This window comes from Eulemur rufifrons, chromosome 28 (assembly GCF_041146395.1).
Source record: "Eulemur rufifrons isolate Redbay chromosome 28, OSU_ERuf_1, whole genome shotgun sequence".
Classification (NCBI taxonomy): domain Eukaryota; kingdom Metazoa; phylum Chordata; class Mammalia; order Primates; family Lemuridae; genus Eulemur; species Eulemur rufifrons.
The window spans coordinates 55,012,886-55,031,140 of record NC_091010.1 but is presented as its reverse complement, the minus strand read 5'-3'; the positions used below and the strand labels follow the sequence as shown (position 1 = coordinate 55,031,140).

The window sequence follows — 18,255 nt, the reverse complement described above, 5'->3', positions numbered from 1 at the left end:
ATGTAATTATAAAATGAAAAATTTAGAAATAAAGGTCAAAAGATTAGGTAGCCACAAATATAAGCCAATTACATAAAATAACCAATTTTTAAAAATACATTCACATTTTAGTAAAAATGCTATATCTGTATGCTCAACAAAAAACTGAAATTAAGTTTAAAATTTTATGAAATAATTCCTCACTTAAGAAATGCATGTTCTTAATTCTCAGGTAATTTGATAACACTGCTATGGAAACAAGTCCTTAAAAAGAGACTTATGAATTAAAGCCAAACTTTCAGGACTGAGTGTAACACAAATACAAAACAATAAGAACAAAGACAGGAAATAACTTTTATATTTCTATATAGAAATTTAGCATTTCTTTTTCCAACAGCCTATAATTCTATACCATAGTGAGTCATAACATGCAGGTCAAATTTTGACTGAATCTGGTACTAAAGTCATGCAACAACCACATTCCTATCTGAAGACACTGAATGAAGCATTTTCACACAGAAATTCCTGGGAATATTTTAATATCTCATGAGTGAGTCATACTTTGTAAGTATAGCATATTACTTGAGAAAACCTATCATGGACTTTCTAAATACATTTAATTAAACTAAAATTAAATTAAGATTTTAAATGTCTAGTTAGAGTTAAATGTAATAGATTATACCTAAAATTTAAAGCACATCTTTTTCAAAGCTAAATAAAATTTAAGAACACCCACACAATATCATATCCCTGAAAACCTGCAGAGCCTAAAATCAGGAAGTTTTCTTTATCATCCACTATAAGACCAATGCTCAAAACAATATATTTAATTCATCTTTGTTTTATTCAGAATGTCTTTAATACAAAAAGAAAACTTATCTTAAAAGGTTTCATAATCAACTTTTTATGATTTTTAAAAATCTTATAAAAAAGGCCCACACAAACACAATACCTTTATTACTTAAAATTGATGTAAATGGATTACCATATTTTAAATGTTTCAGAATTTTTTCCATAATTAAAAATATCAAGACAAGTAATTTCTTTCTACTGACTTTTTCACATATCTATAATTCCCTATTTCCCCCCCCCCACTATCATCCTTTAAAAAACATTTCTTTTGTTTCGATACAATTTAGCTTTTTATACAAGACTAGAATGAAATCTATCAAAATGCTAAAGTGTTGCATTTACTATAGGTGACTTTTCTTCTACCTTTCTGTACCACTTAAGATTATTTTTAATAAACGTAAGTACTTTCAAGATGAAAAAATTTTTTCTATTTTCTTATGACACCGCTCTTTCATAAGGCTCTGATTTGTCAATCTTTTGTGGTAAATGAGGTAGAAAGTGATGTGCATTTAAACAAACATTTTTCAGATAAACATGGGAAAGTCAGAGAACGAGAAAATGTAGCTTTAACATATCCAACCATAAGGGGAGATACTTTAAAAATAGGTGCTAATAACTTAAAAATTAGCCAAACTTCTTAAACTTCTCTCCTTCAAATTCACTACTTCACCAAGGAAAATTAAGGATGATTAGGTTTATGTGATAAAGGTCTGATTACATCTATTTTCTGCTTTCTTAAGTTTATAAAACAGTCTCAAGCCATTTACTATTAATATTGCTGAAAATAGAATAAAGTAAAGCATACAAAGGGATTTATTTTAAAAAGCCGTTTTTAAGCAAGTATCAGGGTTTTTGGGTTTTTTTTTGTGAAAAAGCATTCAACAAAATTATTTAGCATAACAAATACTACAGATAATAATAATATTCTAAGGCCTCTTACCAATTTCAGCAGGTAGTTGTTTGATTTTGTTCTCTCGAATGCTAAGCATGCTGAGTTTTGACAGGTTTTTGATGTCCTTTTCCACAGTAGTTATACGATTAAAGCGAAGGTATAGAGTGGTGAGAGAATCTAGCCTATACACCACTGAAGGAATTTCTCTCAGTTTATTATGCCGTAAATCAAGCATTCGCAGCTTCTTCAAGTTATCAAGAGAGTCAGGCAAACTGGTAAGTGAATTTTCACTTAGAGCCAGTGTCATGAGATTTACTAGACAGCCTACCTCTGCTGGGAGGGACTGCAATTTGTTACTGTATAAATAAAGTTCTGTTAATTGAATCAACTCTTTGATTGATGATGGCAATACATGTATAGACCTCTTGGATAAGTCCAAACGCATTGAATTCTCTTCCCGGCATTTGTTGAGCTCTTTAATCACCTCTGCATTGCTGGATTTTTTTCTAGTCCCCGGTGCTGGATTTGGCCGTTTGATCGTATTGTCAACTGAAAATGCCACCCCTGGCTGGGCAGCACTGGGGTCTTTCTTTCCATCTTTGGCTTCTTTCCCTTTGGTCTTAGGTTCTTTTTCTTTGCTTTCTTTCCCAAAACCTCCAGAGGCTTTTGCCTCCTTTTCTCTTTCCTTGGCTGATGGTACTTTGGGATCTTTCTCTTTAGAGTCTTTTTCTTTTCCTAAACTACTACTCATGGTGACTCAAGCTTGGACAAAAACTACATGAACTCCTTTTATTTTATTTGCCAGTAATTGGAATTCAAAGATGAAGAGACAAAGATCCTACACAATCAAAAATGTGTTGGCTGGAAGAAGTAATCAGCATGGAGTAACATCCATCTGTTACATGTTGGATCTAAAGGCACTATGCCCATTTCTGATAACTCATTCCAACTGGTAAAATAATGCTGGTCAATCAATGATTCATTAGAATTCCTGAAATACAATAGAGAGAGAGTATTAAATTACTTTAGATTATAATTTATATTAAGTAAAAAGGCTCTGAAAAACAATCTTATTGCAGAGTTTGCCATTTTCCTACGATTTGATACAGTAAATATTTCTTGAACACCCTTTGTTATACAAAATCCATTGAAAACTACAAAAATTAATGAGGCAGGCCCTACCTTCAAGAAACTGGCAATCAAACTAATAGGAAGAGGTAAGAAAAGAAAACAAGTCACTACAGTACAAAACTTTTTAAAGAGCTAACAAGTGGGAGAAATCACAGCAATAAATTTTTTATGTACTAGCACTATTCTAAGAAACTTATAAATATTAATCAATTACCATATATAACAGACCTATGAGATAAATTGTTACCCCCACTTTATACAAAGGGATACTGAGGCACAGAAATATCTGTAAGTAACTAGCTTTGTGATCTTGGAAATGTGACAAAGCCAAGATTCCAAATCAGACAGTGTGTACCCAACAGCCTATGTTCCTTAACCACTACACTAAAACTGCTCTATAAATAATTGCCAGATAGCTTTAGATAATAGAAAGGATTTCAAAAGTGATGATAGAAAGGAGAAATGTTTGGCAAAAGAACAAAATAAACAAAGTGAAACGTATGAAAAACAGCAAATAGTTCAGGGAAAAAGGAATTAAGAATCTGTACTTTAATAAGCACTCTAGGTACGCCAGGCGCAGTGGCTCACGACTGTAATCCTAGCTCTCTGGGAGGCCGAAGAGAGAGGATAGCTGGAGCTCAGGGGTTCGACACCAGCCTGAGCACAGTGAGACCCCATCTCCATAGAATAAAAAAGAAAAACTAAATAAATAAATAAATAAATAAGCACTCTAGGTAATTCTGATGCAGGTAGATCTGGTGACCACCTTTGAAATACAGTGACAAAGAGTAATTTTCCATGATGTCTATATTCTAGGTACTAGAAAAGTGAGACAGATCAATGGCACAGGGTTCTTAAAAGTAGAACTGATCAAAAGGATCCACAAAGGCTAAAAAGATTAGTAAAATCTTTATGGAAAGAGTCAGTCCTCCCTAAACTTTTTTTTTTTTTTTTTTTTTTTTGAGACAGAGTCTCACTCTGTTGCCCGGGCTAGAGTGAGTGCCATGGCATCAGCCTAGCTCACAGCAACCTCAAACTCCCGGGCTTAAGCGATCCTACTGCCTCAGCCTCCTGGGTAGCTGGGACTACAGGCATGCACCACCATGCCCGGCAAATTTTTTCTATATATATTTTAGTTGGCCAGATAATTTCTTTCTATTTTTAGTAGAGATGGGGTCTCGCTCTTGCTCAGGCTGGTCTCGAACTCCTGACCTCGAGCGATCCACCCGCCTCGGCCTCCTAGAGTGCTAGGATTATAGGCGTGAGCCACCGCGCCCGGCCCTCCCTAAACATTTTGAAATTTAAAATTAATAATGCTTATTTGTGACTATTACTAATTCTATATAATTAACTGATCATTACTTGGTACTAGACCTTAAAGATTAAAGATAAAATAACATCTTACCTGATTAGCTTAAGACATTTTAAAAAATCATTAAAATTTTGTCAAACCACCAAAAGGACTTGATAGTCTAAGTGCTAAGGATGGTGCTAAGAATTTCTTTTATGAGTCCCACCCCATACACAAGCTTACAGTTTAGATAGCCAAAACACTCTCTTATGACAACTAAGTAACTGGTAAGATAGTATACTATTAAATCCTCAGATGAGTGACATATGCTATAGTACTTTTGAGAAAATCAACATCAGTGAGAATAGCTGAGAAGAGTTGAGTACAGGAAGGACTTAAACTTATTGGCCCTTGATTAGTGGGTAGAGTTCAAACAAGTGGAGAAGTGGCAAAGAATTATAGATGAGCGTCATGAAAGAGAAAGTTTGGCCTAGAATAGGAAATGGGCTTGGTTTGCACAGGAGAGTGAAAACACGGGACTTTGCTGAATCAAAGGGTCAGGTGTATAGGTATAGCAGGAGCTGGGTAGAGAACAGATAATCTGTAAATCTGAAACTGCACAGTATAAACTTTATTGGTATATAAGGTTCTACAATTAAATAAATATGCCATTATTTGCTAGCACACCAGGAAAGCTCTAACTCCCCACTACTCACCACCTCTTCAAAAAAAGAAAAGAATTATTTTCAGCTACAATGGAAAGAGACTAAGAAAAACTTCAGAGGTACTAATTCAGAAAGTAATGCTGTGGGCTAACATGAAAGCACACTTACTAAAAGGATACAACAGTGAATAATGGGAAATATGCACAGCCAAAGAGATATAAACGCTGTTTGTCAATTTGTATTTAAGAAATGTCATGGGCTGGGCACGGTAGCTCACGCCTGTAATCCTAACACTCTGGGAGGCCAAGGCGGGAAGATTGCTTGAAGTCAGGAGTTTGAGACCACCCTGAGCAAGAGTGAGACCCCATCTCTACTAAAAATAGAAAAAAGTAGCAGGGCATGGTGGCACGCGCCTATAGTCCCAGCTACTCTGGAGGCTGAAGTAGGAGGATCGCTTGAGCCCAGGAATTTGAGGTTGCTGTGAGCTAGGCACTCTAGCCTGGGCAACAGAGCAAGATTCTCTCCCAAAAAAGAAAAAAAAAGAAAGGTCATTATACCAAGTTCCTGAAAATCAAATTTCTACTTAGCAAGATATGTACATATTAAATTTAGAAGGAAATCTCTTACGAAAGAATCAAATGAGATATATAAGCTATTAAAAAACACAGATATTAAGCATAGGGGATAGAATAAGTCCATCCCATAAAAAAGTAAAACTGAGAAAGAAAAATAGGAAATCTTGAAAGTTTCAGCTTACTTAAACTTAGGTTTCAAATTAGATTTTAAAATTAAATTTCAAATAATTAAATATTTTAAATTAGATTTTAAATATTTGAGAGTTGAAAATAATATTTTCAAAACAAAATTGGCATTTTTAAAAAGGGAATTCTCCTTGATTTCCTATTCTGTTTCCTAAATTTCCCTAATGATAAAAACAAAACAAAAAAAAACCTCACAACCTGGGACATGTACTTAAAAATACAAATTCCCAGGTTCCATTCCAAACCACTGAATCAGAATTTTTAGAGAGAGGGGGTCCAGGAAACAGGGAGAAAACAAAAAACAAAAAACAAATGCCTCAGTAAATGCTTATCAAGGTTGGGAAATACCTGAGCTGATCAAATTTAAGATCTGAACAACAGTATGTTAGTATATTTCTCAAATACAGTTCTAAAATAATTAAGGTTGAAGGCAAAGGTAGGTCAGGAAAGGAATTATACTAACGAAAAAACAAGTTACTGATAATTTAAAGTTCCTGTTTAATTCTAAAGGGACTTTCCCATAATCTATAAATGCCTTCCACTATATCTGAAGTTCAAACTACTGATACTTGAGCTGTTTGATGGTTTTACTGTGTTAGCGATGGATTTGAACTAAGTTACCCACATACTCATCCTGCAGCTCTTGTACCCAATGAGATTAGCTGGTACATAGTTCAGTCATAGTTCATAAAAATATAACTAGTCAGAGAATAGAATTTTTGACCTTGACATTATCACCATAAGTATTACTTTACTTAAAGTAATTAACTAGCCAGGCTTGACTATTAACTAAATATTTTTTGCATCCAGTAAAAATATATCTTGGCCAACAGAACAAGAGACCTAAGAACCCAAAATTAAGTTGTAGGTCTAGTCCATATTTGAATCAGACGACAATGACAAACTTTTCAGATAAGAAAACATACTGAGAATAATCTTTCATGTTTCTTGGAAATAAGCCATTTATTCAGTAGCTATTTTAAAGTCATTTTAACTCTACAATGTTTTGGGTTAACAGCTACATTTGCATACAATTTGAATCTTGCACCCACCTATGAACAGAATATATAGCACCCAACCTCAAAATGCTTAAAATTCAGTGAAAAAGGCATAATAGTACATCAGTAATTAAGCTGAGGCTGGCAATGGTGTTTTTATACTGGGATCTGTACTACCACAGATGACTCTTATTCCCCACCACTTAGTAACTATCACATGGAGCACATGATACAGGCTTTTTGTCTGTCTTATTTCACATTCTCACAACCACATCTCAAGGAAGATATTAAATAAATTCTCTGCTTACAATCAAGTTAGCTCCTTTGAATCCATTTTTCCATTAATATAAAATGACACCACACAAGAAACTACAAATTTGTTGGCAGAGGTCTGAGTTGATGCAATTTTCCTCTGGCACATAGCTATGTTTCAAATTATGAAATCTCTTAATTTCAAATTCCTAAGTGGAAGAGTTCCTCTACCCTCAATTTACAAAGGAGAAAATTGAGGCACCAAAGTCAACTACCTAATAAGTGAGGAAAAACTCAAAACCAAGTCTGCCTGACTCTAAAGCCCATATATATTCTTTCCCCTACTCCATGCTGGATTTTAGAGATAAGCATCCAAATCATATGAGGATGCTGATTACAATTACTTTAGGCCTCCAATACCTTCTAAGTCAGAGATCAGCAAACTTTTCCTATAAAGGCCCAGATACTAAATACTTCTATGCTTTGTGTGCCAGACTGTTCTCTGTTGCAGGTACTCAACTGCATAATTTTAACATAAAAGTAGACAATATGTAGATGATCAGGAGTGGCTGTGTTTCAATAAAACTTTATTTACCAAAACAGGCCTCGAACTGGATTTGACCAAAATCAGATCATAGTTTGCCAACCACCATCCTAAGTCACTGTGTTAGGTTTTAAATCATTCCTTTCAGAAACTGTATTTTTATGAAAACTGGACACAAGAAGTAAAAATACTTTTTTCCTTGCTCTTGTAAGATACTCACATTACATTTAGCTCTTTCCAAACTGGAGGGAAGATGGAAGGGAGAAAGAACTAGACTATTAAAATCTATTCTTGGTAGGAGACCATAATGATAATCATCACATGCAATAACTATTTACTTTAAAAAACACATCAGTAGGCCACATACACTAAATATATTCTTTGGTCTTCACTTAAATGTAGATGTGAAAGCTTTAGAATATTAGATTGTGAATCAAAATGGAGAGGACTTCTGGGTCTAGACAAGATGGAATAAGCCCATTATATTCTGTTCTTCCCACTAATTACAACCTAAAACAATGGAAAAAATTCATAAAGCAACTAGCAGAAGATCTGAAAAGCAGAGAAAAGAAGGTATACTGTCTAGGGACCTTATTCAAAAAATGACCTGGTACTGAGTTCCCTGGGGTTTTTCTGTTTGTTTGTTTTTGTTTTTATCTCCTATACATCCCAGCTTGGGCAGTAGAGAAGTCCACAACCAAAAAACACCAGTAAGCACCAACAAATACAAGCTCCAAGAAAAGTCTCTCTAGTCAAACAACTGTGAAGAGGCCGGCACTGCAGGATGGCACCCTTTTGATTATACCCTCCTTACTCTACTTGAACACCACAAAAGAAGTCATTCCCCTCCACCTTCCACTGGCACTGAGGCCACAAAGACTGTGGTGTAAAACCCTGCCAACCATCCCAGCTTTGAAGCAACTTGAACAGAAGCAGCACACATCTCCCTTCACACAAGCACTGTGAATCATCTCCTACCCTGTACTAAGCAAATGTTAGCAAAAAAGTGACATACTACCTCCTCCCAACTAAAGGGAAGGGGGGAGAGGAAGAAGCTGGAGAAAGGAATTCTTTCTATCTGTGTATTCTGAGGAACAACCCCTAGTAGCTTATGCATGAAAGCAACCAGAATCAAATCAACAAATGCTTTGAGAACTGAACTATAGCATGGAATACAACCCATGTCTCAGATTGGCCTTGGGGTAACACACAAGCAGGGCAGACCAGAATACCACTGAAAAGGTTTTGAAAGCTAAACTGGAACGAAAGACTACACAAAAATGGGTCAAGACATGTGTTCTGAGCCAAACAGGTTGACTGTCTGCTAAAATAGAATATTTAAATAGAAATCAGAGTTTCATAAGAGTCCCAAAATGTCCATGATACAATCCAAAATTACTCATCATACTAAGAACTAAGAAAATGCCAACTCTAATGAGAAAAGACAATCAACAGACACCAACAATGAAATGACAAAGATGTTGGAATTACCTGGTAAGGATTTTAAAGCAGTTCTCAAAACAAACAAACAAAAAAGAAAAATCAGAGCTCCAACAATTATGTACACTCTTGAAACAAACGGATAAGTAGAAAGTCTCAGCAAAGAAATAATAAAGATATCTGAAAATTTTAGAACTAAAAAATATAATAATAGTGCTCTTCATATTCTTCACAAAGTACATTCATTATATTTTGTGCAAGATTTTCCAAATTTGGATCACAAAACCTTTTCTGAAGAATATTAATATCCAAAGTGTTTCAAGTGCTCAAAGAACAATTATTTAGCAGTAAACATAGGTCACTGTTATCAGACAAATCAGAACACTGAGAATTTTACAAAATTATTGAAAATTTAATTGACATTTTAAGAACATTGGAGTGATCAATAACTGGAGTGACAATGACTTAAAACTGAAAGCTCTAATAATCTACCAAGCATTAAAATTTTCTGTGAGGCTGTTAGACATGCTTTTATATTTGGGAGTAAGAAAGTAACATAGTCAATCACATAAATGAAATGGGGTGGAAAAAACACTGAGCTAGTCTCAGCTGCCATCTTGATCTTGCTAAGGGACAAAGGATAGGTAAAATGGAACTGAGTCAAATGAATATAAGAATATGTTAAAATCAGAGAATAAAATGAGGCTTACCCACCAGCAACCAAGATTTCTCATGAATATTTCTTTCAACATAAAGGGCCATTAAGTGAGAAGAATAAATTGACATTTCCCTTGAAAAACAAGATATCATTCAGAGTAACAGATTATTCCAGAACTAACATTCATTATGTCAAAGGGCTTAAAAATATTCTAGTGGCAGAATCTAGTACATGGAAGTTCAATTTTCAAATTCAGTTGAAAAAGGAATCAACATCTAAAGCAACTAGAGAGAACTGCCTCTCGTCTAGAATTTATTTTCCTAGTACTTGACCTTCTCCCTCAACTTCCCCTTCAACAATAACCCTGAGTCTTTGCATTAAAAAAAAAAAAAAAAAATGAGCACTCTAAAACTCATGTCTAACTAGAGGCATTAGTCTGATTCTTAATTCTTTCGAATGCACAAGGCTTCCTAAATACAAAATCAATAATCAAACTCAAATGTTAAATTGTGATTTTTAATTTAAAATAAATTGATCTAAAGGAGCCTCTATAAATGAATTATTTTTGGCTTTCATAAACACATTTTATTTTATTTAGCATGTATTTTATTCCTTGTAGTAAAATAATCTTAATTCTGATAAAACTGATCCTACAGTTCTTTGGATTTCTGGTTTGAAAATGGTAGAAGAAAGATGCTATGACCTCCTTTTTCCTCTTAAAAAAAAAAATTGCAGAACAATTAGGAGAGGAGAGTGAGAAACAGAAACATGAACTATATCGTCAACAAACTAGGAAACATCCTTAACCACACTAGATGAGAAGGGCTGCCAAATGCAGCGACGGTAAAGAGAGGTGCTAGAATATCTCAAACCAGAGAAATGGCTTGCAGCTTCAAATCTCAAAACTATCACAGCTCAGTTCTCTAAAATACCATGACGTGGTCAGAAGGGCAAACCGAACAATCCCTTGTTTGGAACATTTGAAGCTTTCACAGAACTCATCTGGCATCACTGAGACACAGGACAGCCAGAATTGGACAAGAAATCATACAGTTTGAAAGAGCATACCTTTTCCTAAGAAAAGCTGATGCAAACTAGTCAAAATAAATACTATAGTAGTAAAATTACTGTACTTCAATAATTTAAAAAGAGAATCCATTGAAAATCTAGGCAAAAATATTGCTAACTAAAAATGAGGAAGAGGGAATCTGCTAAAAATTAGTAGAGCAATACCTATAGAGTACTCAAGAATTTATTCCCAGCCTATAGTTCAGTACAAAAGCAACAGTTAAATATTATTGAATATGCAAAAATGCAAGGAATGTTGTTCCTATGAACTACTCTTAAAGAAAATACAGATGATAAAGTTTAGCCATCCAAAAGATTTAAAAAGCTATGACAAAAGGGCAAGTTTGAGCATTGAATCCATTTGTCCTACTGATCTAACACTATAAAAAAGAAAAGATATAGTTATAGCTATAGAATATAATGTAAATATTACAATCCCTGACAATGTTATATAACAAAAATTGAGAGAGTAAATGGATTAAGGCATGCTTACATCTTTACACTGCATTGCCTTACACCTTTAAGCAGACTTTAATTGTTATACGTACTTCAATTTATCTCTTAATCCATTAGGTATAAAAAATGAGGAAATAACCATAATGCTAAAATAAATATAGATGACCTAAATACTCTCATTAAAGTCTCAGATTAGATCTCAAAACAAAATGTAAGTATGTAAGACTCCCCTACTTCCCAAATTTGAAAGGATGAAAATGAAATACAAAGACTCTACATATTCAAAATGACATAGGCATTATATAGGCACAGGGATATTCACAGTAGTATTATTTATAACAGCAACATATGGAAATACCTAAATGTCCACCAACAAGGACCTAGTTAAATTATTGTTTATCAGGGGAATACTATGCAGTTATTAAAAAGAATGGGGCAGCAACTATACACTGGTAGGAACAATTCAATAGTATAGCTAACAGCTAACATATACTGGCTAATAGTAAGGACTTGCTGGATGGTGGAGTTCAATTTCCAGCTCCACAACTTACTAGTATGTTACTCAAAGTTTCTGTGCCTCAGTTTCCTCCTCTGTAGTGAGGGAATAATATTACCTACTTCTCAGGGTTGTGATGAAGATAATAATCAAATACCAAAACGCTTATTAGAACAGGGCCTAGAACAGACAAAGCACTAAGTGTTAATAAGTGATAGATATTATTACACTTAAGTGAAAAAAACTGAGCTATAGAACAGCATAGTATGGTACCATTTATGAAAAAAATTATACACATATATGTAAATATATACAAAATATCTCTAGAAGAATACATAAACCAGAAGTGTTTTCCCAGGAAGAGAAACTAGGTAGAAGAGGTTTCAGAGTGGGAAAGAGATTTACTTTATCCTTCTGTATCTTTTGAATTTTGTACTATAAGCATGTATGGACTAGACAAAAAACTACTACCTAAATTACCTTTAAAAACCTTAAGGAATCTAGGATGACTCAACACAGTGCCACTTTTCTGGTTAGTTCTCTGACTACCATGCCTATGGCACATTTGCTCAATTCAAGGGTCATACAAATAGTAAACTCTCAGAAACAAATGTATGTACCCAAACTACCTATGAGAGTTCAGAGATTTAATGTGTCACCATATAAAATATAAAAGAAACATATCTTAGGAGACAACACTACAAAGGCATATGTAAAGGAGTGTTTACCACAATGTGCACAAAAATAGCAAAACACTGAAAATAACCTACACATACATCAATAGACTAAACTATGGTGCCATACAATTGAATATTACACAGACATTAAAAATGATAGCATTCATATATAAATTCATGTATATAAATGGTTGCATACAAATGATAAATAGTAAATTCTAGACTGTTTCCACACAGGAATACTGATATTCATCATCACTTTTCATTGTTATGACTATGATTTGTGATATGGCTACATCATAATTTAATCATTCCTACATCAACTGATATTTAGGTTCTTTCTATTTCCCTCTTTTCATTTACATTAAAAAAAAAAATTTTTTCTGGCCAGGATAAATAATGCTTCATTGAGTATAAATCTTCACCCACAAGAACTAATATTTCTGTAAAGCAGATTCCTGAAACCGGAACTTTTAAGTCAAATTAACATGCATTTTACAGTTTTATATGTTGTTCAAACTGCCTTCTTTCAAAGAGCCTGCATCAAATATACTTTCCCAACCTTGCAAATGATTAATCATTTTCGTCGATCTGATACATGAAAAATGATATATTAATCTACATAATTATTAGTAAGAGTGAACAAATCTTTCCATTCCTCCAGTAGTTGTGGTATTCTGACAAAATATGGCCCATAGCTACATTATGCTTAACATATACTATGGTTTCAATTTTTATTAATTTGCCAAAATTTACTAATTCGGAGCTTCACATAAAAATCCAAACTTCTCATAAAAAAAAAAAAAAGTCAAAAGATTTGGACATCACTAGGTCCATATTTCTTTCTTTACTTTTTTTTTTTTTTTTTTTTTTTTTTAAGAGACAGAGTCTCACTACATTGCCCAGACTGGAGTACAGTGGCTATTCACAGGCACGGTCATGCGCCCTACAGTCTCCAACTCAAGCATGCTCATGCCCAACCTCCCAAATAGCTGGGACTACAGGCACACATGACAGTACGTGGCTCCATATTTCTCAATTTCTTATTTCTTTAACAACTTAAAAGATAAAAATCAACCGGCATTGAAGAAAAAGCTGTCCCTTCAGAGAGTGCTCCAACTCAACCACCTCATACATTTCCCCTACTGTGTTCATTCATTTATGTTACCTGCCTGGTCCCCTGAAGGCACTGACGTTTAGGACCCTATTTCTATTGGTTTATTTTGTTACATACTGGTTATCACTATTTTTTTGTATGAATGTCATTATTAATAATGCCTTGTCTTCTACATATGTTGTACATATTTCCTCTGTTGATAGTTTTTCTTTTAACTTAAATATATCATTCATAAATACAAAATTTTAAAAGTCTAGACGAATGTTAGCAACATTATCCTTCAACTATGGGTGATTTTCACTTTCCTTTATCTCTATCAGTATATCTTTCAGACGTATGTAACAAGCAATCACTCCTTTCATAATTAGAAAGGAAAAAATTTATTTTAATTTTGAAACAAAAAATACAAAACACTGGTAATTTGGTTACACTGACTTTTAAACTGACAAAGGATAAAGCCAATTAGAACATTTATGAAGAAAAGCTGAATGCATAATATAAAAGGGGGTTAATATAATATACAAAGTTCATTTAATTTAGTCTATAATCGCCCATAAGGAACTTAACATTAGTACTTCAGGTCAGAATTACAATATAAACTGTTTTTACAAGTAGTCTAAGAAAGTATATGGAGTGAACAGATTCACTTTGAAGTTGTAAAACAACTTTTTGAATATTAGTAGTTTAGAAAACCAATTTTCTCCAATTATAAACATCTAAATTTTTATAAATATAAAAAGTTTACTTTCATTCAGTCAACATTTAAAGCACAACCCTTGCCTGTGAGCTTACAGAGAAGTTAGTAAAAGGAAAACAAGTGTTGTAAGTGCTGCTGAAGCACAAAGGGAAGGCACTTAAACTTTAAAGTTAGGGGAATCAAGAAAGCCTTCTTAAAATAATAATATATAAGCAGGAATCAACCAAAAAAGGTGAAAGAGGGCCAGGAATCCAAGAGTTAGTCTGATTCCTTCTCTCTCCCCTTCAATTTTCACATGTGAACAATCATCAAATCCTATCAATTCTTCTCCCAAAATTTCTCAACTCCATCAACTTCTTGTTCTCATTGCCACTACCCTGTTACAGGGTAAACCAAATTCTCTCTTTTAATAGCTTTCTCACTGGTCTCACCATATTCACCCTTACCTCCTATCCTTCTCCTAATCACCACACTGTAATTAGAGTGTTCTTTCGAACATTCAAATCTAATCAGGTTCCTATCCAATTAAAATGCTTGGAGGGAACCCTCAGGACAAAACCCTCAATTCTTAACAGTAATTACCAGACCTTTCAAGATCTGGCCCCTGCTTACTTTTGCCACCACTCTCATATTTCCCACCTTGCACTCTGGTCACATGCACTTCTTTTACAAACTCTTGTGTCCACGACTTTGTACAAGCTATCTTCTTCCGCCAGAAACATAGATTTATAGTTCTTCACTGAGCTAACTCCTACATATTCTTCAGATCTCAGCTTAGAGGTCTGGGGAGCCTTTCCTAATTATTCAAAAGCCTTTCTGCATATCACCACCTCTGTGTTCCCACTTAAAACTTCCCCCATCACAACATTTATCATGCTGTAGTATACTTGCCAGGTTAGTTGTATGATTCCCTCATTTAAAGGTACTGGGAAAATGGAGACTCTTCTTTTTTGCAGTTGTATCCTAGTACTCAGAACAATACTCAGCACACATACCAGTTACATTTATTGAACAAATGATAAATATGTGTTCACTTGGGTTTATCTACCATACTAGACAGCATGCTCCTTATATAAAGAAGCAATTTTTACTTTATAAAGAGCTCTACAACATAAAAGTGGACCTTTTATTAAACATACAATAAGTCTCAATAAACATTTGTTAAATGAAGGTAGCTGAATAATAAACAAAGGTAAAGCCTTATCTCATGCATGGAGTTTCTCTCTATTCTACTTAATATAAATTAACTCTGATCACTCAAATTTTTATATGAATACCTAAAAATGGCAAGATGCAATTGTAATTTCCCTTGTTTATAAAGTCTGAAAGGCAGCTTATGCTTTTAAACAACTTAAAGGACAAAAACAGCTTTCCCTTCCAAATCATATAAAGCTACATAGTTTTGTAGCTTTAGAGTTTAAAAAGGAACCTTCAAAATTGGAAGACCAAAAGATTAGTCCAAAGACCAAGAAAGTACCCAAAATTAATAGCTCAAAGGAATGCTATTAGAGTGAAAAGGAGAAACACATCTTTAAGCAGCACGAGTGAACCTGTGGTGGGAGTAGTTTTCATAGAGACTAAAGGAATAGCTGTCCATTAAAAAAAAAATTTTACATTAGTCCATGTTAGTTAGAATTATGTCAAGAGTCCACAATTCTTAGCGCCTTTAAATTCATTCATTCAACTTTTTTCCACCTTGATAAAGAAAATGAACTGCTTCAGACAGACATGGAGAGAAACAGGATAGATTTATTTTACAGAGTAACAAATAAATGGGAGTTTTCCAGGAAATCTTCATTATTTCTTAAGAGAATGCAAAGACTCTATACATACTTTAGATTTCAGGAAAATAAGAGTTTGGAGCAAAGAATTAAAAATTCCTGTTCACCCAACCCACAATATAAACCATTACAGCTCTCTTGTACAACAATTCAACTCACCATATCCATAAATTGCAAAATTCTACAGCAAAGTCTCAAAGTAAAAGGCAGGGTAGGATAGAGGGAATTTAAATGTCTCAAAATAACTGACATATAAAACATCAAATAGCTTGACCAAACATTATTTGAAAAGTTTTTATGCCACAAAAACACGTCCAGTAAAAAAAAACTTGTGAATATTTGCTTAAACTGCCTTTCTTGCCAAGGAACTCCAAACATGTCATACACAACTGAAGTCTTCCCAAGATATACTTAATCTTCATTTCCCATGCCAACTGGCAATAAAAAAAAGTTGGTTACCTAATTATCAGTGTAAAGCAAAAGAGAGAAAATGTAATGGTTATATACACTAAGATGACTACAATATTTAATAAAGTATTTTCAACTAAAAAAACTTTTAGTACTTTTAAGCTAAAAAAATAAGTTAACTAAATTTAACTAATTCATTTTTGTATATATAAATGCACACATTCCTTTATTAAGTCTGATTACAAATCCTTTCCATTACTCTATAAACTATCAGAAACTGTCAGAAAAAGTATAAACAAAAATAAATGTATTATAAATAGCAAGATTAGAGGAGTGTGTGGTCTCAAGGCAGGTATCTTACATTCAATTATCAGTATTAAGTTGCCACTGATATAAAACAAATGGCCTTTCTCACATTTATACAGTCCATTTTTGAGACTTTATTTAGAGAAAGATCTCTATGCTCAACTAATTATTTTATTTATCTACTATCCTGACAGTTGATTTTTTAAAATAGAATTTCATAACATAATAGGAGACCAAGTGAGGATATAGCAAAAAGGCAGCCATCTGCAAGAGCGCCCTCACCAAGAACAGAATCAGCTGGCATCTTGATTTTGGACTTTCTAGCTTCCAGAACTATGAGAAATATATTACTGTTGTTTAAGCCACACAGTCTATGGTATTTTGTTACAGTAGTCCAAGCAGACTAAGACAAATTCCAAAATATGATTCCTACATACGTTACAGAAGCTTTGATATAAAAAATTCCATGCCACAAATATGCAAATCACTTAGTAATTTGCAGGTGGCAAGTGATATATTATTTAAATCATGCCAGAAAGAAAAAACATTATTTGACAAGTGATTTTTAGTTGCTCTTGGAAGCAACTCAAATATTATCAATTTGCATAATTATAAAAGCTGGATAGTGGTCATAGGAATAAGATGTGCTAATGAACAATTTTTATTTTTACCACATGAATCTACTAATTATGGATTACCAATTTTCAGAGAATTTGAATATAGCAAAACTTCAATTATATTAAACTTAATTTCAACTTTATTTGATAAAACAAAAATCCTCAAGATCTTACCACAGGATCATTATTGTTATATCAACTATCATGTAAATGTCAGGGATAATTGAGTTCCAATTGAGAAAAGGCCAGATAAGTTTTTTATATTTTTGTATGCAGATAATTAGTCATGCATTAAGGCATTACTCACAGAGCTAACTCTACATGAGTTATACAGCTGACTTTTAAAGCAAATTTATTAACTCTTTTTTTCACAACAAACTCTTTTAACTGAAACATTTAACTCTACTATCTGTGTGCAATTACTGGGTCCCTTTTTTAATTAATCAAATAAATTTGTAAAAATCTATTTTATCAAAATCCTTTACAACCATACTTTCCTGAACATAAAAATAAACTAGTGAAATTCATTCTCTATAGTTAGTTTCTAATCAATTTCAGTACCTGGTTCTCATTGGCTGAAACAACACTACAATGTTTGGGTTGTATAACACTGTGGGGGAAAAGTTTAAATAAAAAATATTTTCACTAAAATTATTAAGTACAATTTTAAAATTGTCCACAAGCATCATGGGAATGTTTATAACAGAGTTCTCAAACTTTACTTAATAAAAGTTTAAGTTGTGTTTTTTAAATAGTGACATTTTTAAAAAGTCATTTTTCTCAAGCTCCCAAGTAATTCTTGCTTGCTTTATTTGCAACCTAAAACATTACTACCTGATTTACATCAAACATTCACTAACCATCATTATATAGCAGATCGTCTTTAGGCGCTTAGTGCCCAACACAAAGCCTAACACAATCTTACATATTTTGGGGGCTTCAATATGCTTTGTTCTTGTCCCAAATACTCATGTTCTATGTGTACTACTATAAGCTATTATATAACACGAGGTGGGAAAAATTTAAAAAATACTGCAGCACTACCAGCCATTTAGCATGCTGAGTTCCCACAGTCGCTTAGTGGGTGTTCTGAAACTAGGCCATATTTCTAGTATTAAGAATTTCAAATCACTACATCCAAAGCACAGAAATGTCTTCAAGATTAAATC

The 18,255-nt window shown here is 33.5% G+C and overlaps 1 protein-coding gene across 2 annotated transcripts in view; it reads right to left on the bottom strand.

Moving 5' to 3' along the window:
• Positions 1-18,255, bottom strand: part of SHOC2 (SHOC2 leucine rich repeat scaffold protein) — a 67,987-nt gene that overhangs the window by 42,131 nt on the left and 7,601 nt on the right. For both annotated transcript variants that reach the window (XM_069461034.1, XM_069461033.1), the window contains exon 2: positions 1,772-2,714. In XM_069461034.1, the coding sequence (XP_069317135.1) occupies positions 1,772-2,474 (703 nt within the window). In that variant the 5' untranslated portion in view covers positions 2,475-2,714. The remainder of the gene's footprint in view (positions 1-1,771; positions 2,715-18,255) is intronic.